The sequence below is a fragment of the Pygoscelis adeliae genome, unplaced genomic scaffold (assembly GCF_000699105.1).
Source record: "Pygoscelis adeliae isolate BGI_AS28 unplaced genomic scaffold, ASM69910v1 Scaffold273, whole genome shotgun sequence".
NCBI classification, from domain to species: Eukaryota; Metazoa; Chordata; class Aves; order Sphenisciformes; family Spheniscidae; genus Pygoscelis; species Pygoscelis adeliae.
Window position 1 is genome coordinate 1378320 of NW_008824416.1, and position 3139 is coordinate 1381458.

The 3139-nt window shown below is 61.6% G+C and overlaps 1 protein-coding gene across 1 annotated transcript in view; it reads right to left on the reverse strand.

Moving 5' to 3' along the window:
* The window catches only part of DYSF (dysferlin), a 109167-nt gene that overhangs the window by 74864 nt on the left and 31164 nt on the right, over nucleotides 1-3139 (reverse strand). The window contains exons 20-24 of the mRNA XM_009320898.1: nucleotides 2828-2994; nucleotides 2097-2211; nucleotides 1856-1961; nucleotides 1063-1205; nucleotides 2-85 (exon numbers count right to left, since the gene is read on the reverse strand). Of these exons, the coding sequence (XP_009319173.1) occupies nucleotides 2-85; nucleotides 1063-1205; nucleotides 1856-1961; nucleotides 2097-2211; nucleotides 2828-2994 (615 nt within the window). The remainder of the gene's footprint in view (nucleotide 1; nucleotides 86-1062; nucleotides 1206-1855; nucleotides 1962-2096; nucleotides 2212-2827; nucleotides 2995-3139) is intronic.

Sequence of the window (3139 nt, forward strand, 5' to 3'; positions counted from 1 at the left end):
CGGTCCGGCGATGCTTCAGGTGGAAGCGCCAGCCGAAGAGCGAGGCGTACTCCCAGCCCTCCCCGTCCAGCTCCTCCTGCTTGTGCTACCGGGCAGGGACACGCCAGGGCTCAGGGGGGCTCGGTCCCACCACCCCACGGCCCCTCTGCAGGTGACAATGGCGGGACCCCAGCACAGCCAAGGGGCAAAGCCGCTTTGGGGCTCTCCAGGCCCAGGGCTGTGCCCACCCAAACCTGGGACCAGCCTCTTCGAGCTGTTGCCTGCTACAGTTGTCCCACCTCGTGTCCTCCCGTAGGTCTCCGGCTTAGCCGGGGATTCAGCCCTTCGTCCCGTCCCTGGGGTGAACCCTACTTGGAGAAGGGTCTCAGGGGGCTGCCCGTGCTGAGCAAGGAGGGGGCTGCATCCTGCCCAGGCCTGGGTAGCACCAGCGCCTCCGTCTTCCCAGCCTGCCCTCCACTTTGCCACCACCCCTGATCCCTCCTGGGGCCACCACGGCTCTGCCACCATGGGACATCCTGACCAGGGCATCAGTCACAAGCCCATGAAGGCTTTTTCTCCCCAGGGTTGTGTCACCTCCCAGGGACACTTGCATCCCTTTGGCAAATGGGGTGGCAGGGGTTCCCCATGCTTTTCATCCACAATTATCTAGAAAAAGTGCTGGAAAGGGAGGAAAGTGTCCTGGGGAACTTGCTGGGGGGGAGGGATGAGCGGCAGCGCTGTGGTGGCATTTGCAGTCCAATTGCACCACCTAGAGGGAAGCAGGACTGGGACAGGGGACAGGCGAGGGACCTCTGCCAGCCCCGGCCCCCCTGAGCTGCTTCGTGGCACTGGTGGAGGTCCCTGTCCCACCCCGCAGCCCAACCAAGCACCCCTGGGAGGTGTTGACTCCCCTGGTGGAAACCACAGAGGCGGCTGCTGCTGCTCCAGCACGGAGACCAGGGCCACCAGGCTCCAAAGCACAGCAGGACTCTGCAGAAGGCCAAGCACCTCCACCTCCGCATGGAGAGAGAGGGACACGGCCCCAAGCCGCTCTCACCCTCTTCTCCCCGGCCCCCGTCCTACCTTCCTCATGGCCTCCATCTGCGTGATGTCCCTCCGGCGGAGCCGCACCCAGCGCCGCCGCCGGTTGGTGTGGTACATCTTCTCGGCCGGCACCCAGGCCTTGGGCTTGCGGTCCGGCGGGATGGTGATGCCGTACTCCCAGCCTTGGAGAGAAGGGGACACCTGGGTGAAGGCGGGAGAAGAGCCCCCGCCCTTGCCTCCCACCAGGGACCTCTCTTCACGTGTATCCAGACTGGAACAGCTTTAATAGCAAAGGTTTGTCCAGATACAACACACTTTCCCAGTTTGCTGGTCCACGCAGATAACGACCTACTCATGCTGCTACCCAATGGAGGTGTCCCTCTGGGGATGCCCAGGTGATGGATTCATGGTGTCCCACCAGCCCTTGGCTCAAAGTCACTGCTTGGGGACTCTCCTCTCTGTCCTTCCTTCCTCAGGCAACCCCAACCTTTGTGACCATCTCGGATGCTCTCTGGCCTGATGCTTTCCATTTCTCTTTCACCAGAAGCCAGGTAAGATCTTCGAGAAGAACAGCCTGGACTACCCCCAGCAGGAAGGAAAGCCCTGCCTTTACAGCTGCCCACCCCACAGCCCCAGCCTCAGCCAGAGCAAGGGGGGAGAGGGTACCCCCAGGGCCTCATCCCCTCCTCCTGAAGCCAGTGGGGCAGCTCACACAGCCATGAAGGGGATGTTCTCATCCCTAGTGCTGGATGGGCCTGTGGAAGGAAACACCACGATGGGCAGAGTAAAGGGGATGAAAATGGCATGGATGCCCAAAACTGCTTTGTGATACCTTTCTCATCCACGGCTCTGTTGAGATCGGTGTCCCACTCCACGTCTTCCCATTTCCAGCCCGGAGGGCACTCAATCTCATCCTTATGCAGGACCTTCAACCCATTCTGTGGGATGCAGGGGTGTTTTCAACCAAACGGCACCCAGCAGATGCCTAAATCTCCCCTGAGCCCCCCCCGGGGCTTTCTGCCACTGCAGCCTGGGGCGGCGGCTCGGCGCCAGGCTGCCCGCTTTGTCCTTACCACATCGGTGTAGGCGTCAGTCATGTGGATCCACTGGCCTCCAGGCAGCCGGACCTGGTTCTCGAACACCTCCTCCACGAAGCTCAGGTGCCCGGCGTCCACGTCGTACAGCAACCTGCACCCCGGGGAGATGCATGGCGTCAGGGGCTCCCCCTCCTGCCCTCCCAGCCCTGCACGGGCAGCAGCACGGCCTCGCGTCTTTCCTCCTCTCATGGCCGGCCACGCCACCCCAGCACACGCTTTGCCTCCTGAGCCTCTTCCACCCCAGATGCACCAAGCAAAGCTCCCACGAGACCTCAGCAACCCGGCTCAGGTGAAGCCCAAAATACAGGCTGTAAATCCAATGCAAGAAGATGGCAGAGCTGTGCTGAGCATCCACCATCCCCTCCCATCCCCTCTTTCCCCCCCCTTGGGATCCCACCTCCAAAGCTCCTCAGTGTGGGGCTTGCACGGGCACCCCGGTGAGCTGGGTGCCGGGGCCATCATGTCCGTGAGTGCCTGTGCAGCACCCACCGCCCCAGGGACATCACCCAGCGCAGAGACGACGCATTTTGCATTAACGTTGTCGCCTACCAAGGACGGGGCAGGCAGACAAGGAACCCCCCATGGCACCCCAGATCTCCAACCAGCTTTCTGGGTCACCTTGCCACCAGCTTAGCCTCTGCTCAGGTTTTTGGGGTGCCCGCGACAGCCCATCCAGGCTCTGCTCTTTGCAGAAAACCATCACTCACGTCTTCTCCGGGCAGATGAACCAGTCCCCGGCCCAGGTCCAGCCCGTGGAGGGGCGGAAGCTGTCCTTGGGCAGTTTGATCTTGCCGGTGACATCTGAGTACTTGGGGTAGGTCAGGCCGGTCGTGCCCCAGTTCCCCACCAGCGCCAGCTTGGTCTGGTTCTCATACTGGGGGAGCAAAAGCAGAGAGGTTTTTGCATTGGAGGCACAAAATCCCATGAATAATCCCTTGAAATCCCATGAATAATCCCTTTGAAATCCCATGAATAATCCCTTCCTTCCTGGAGAGCCCCATCCGGAGGACAGACCTCCT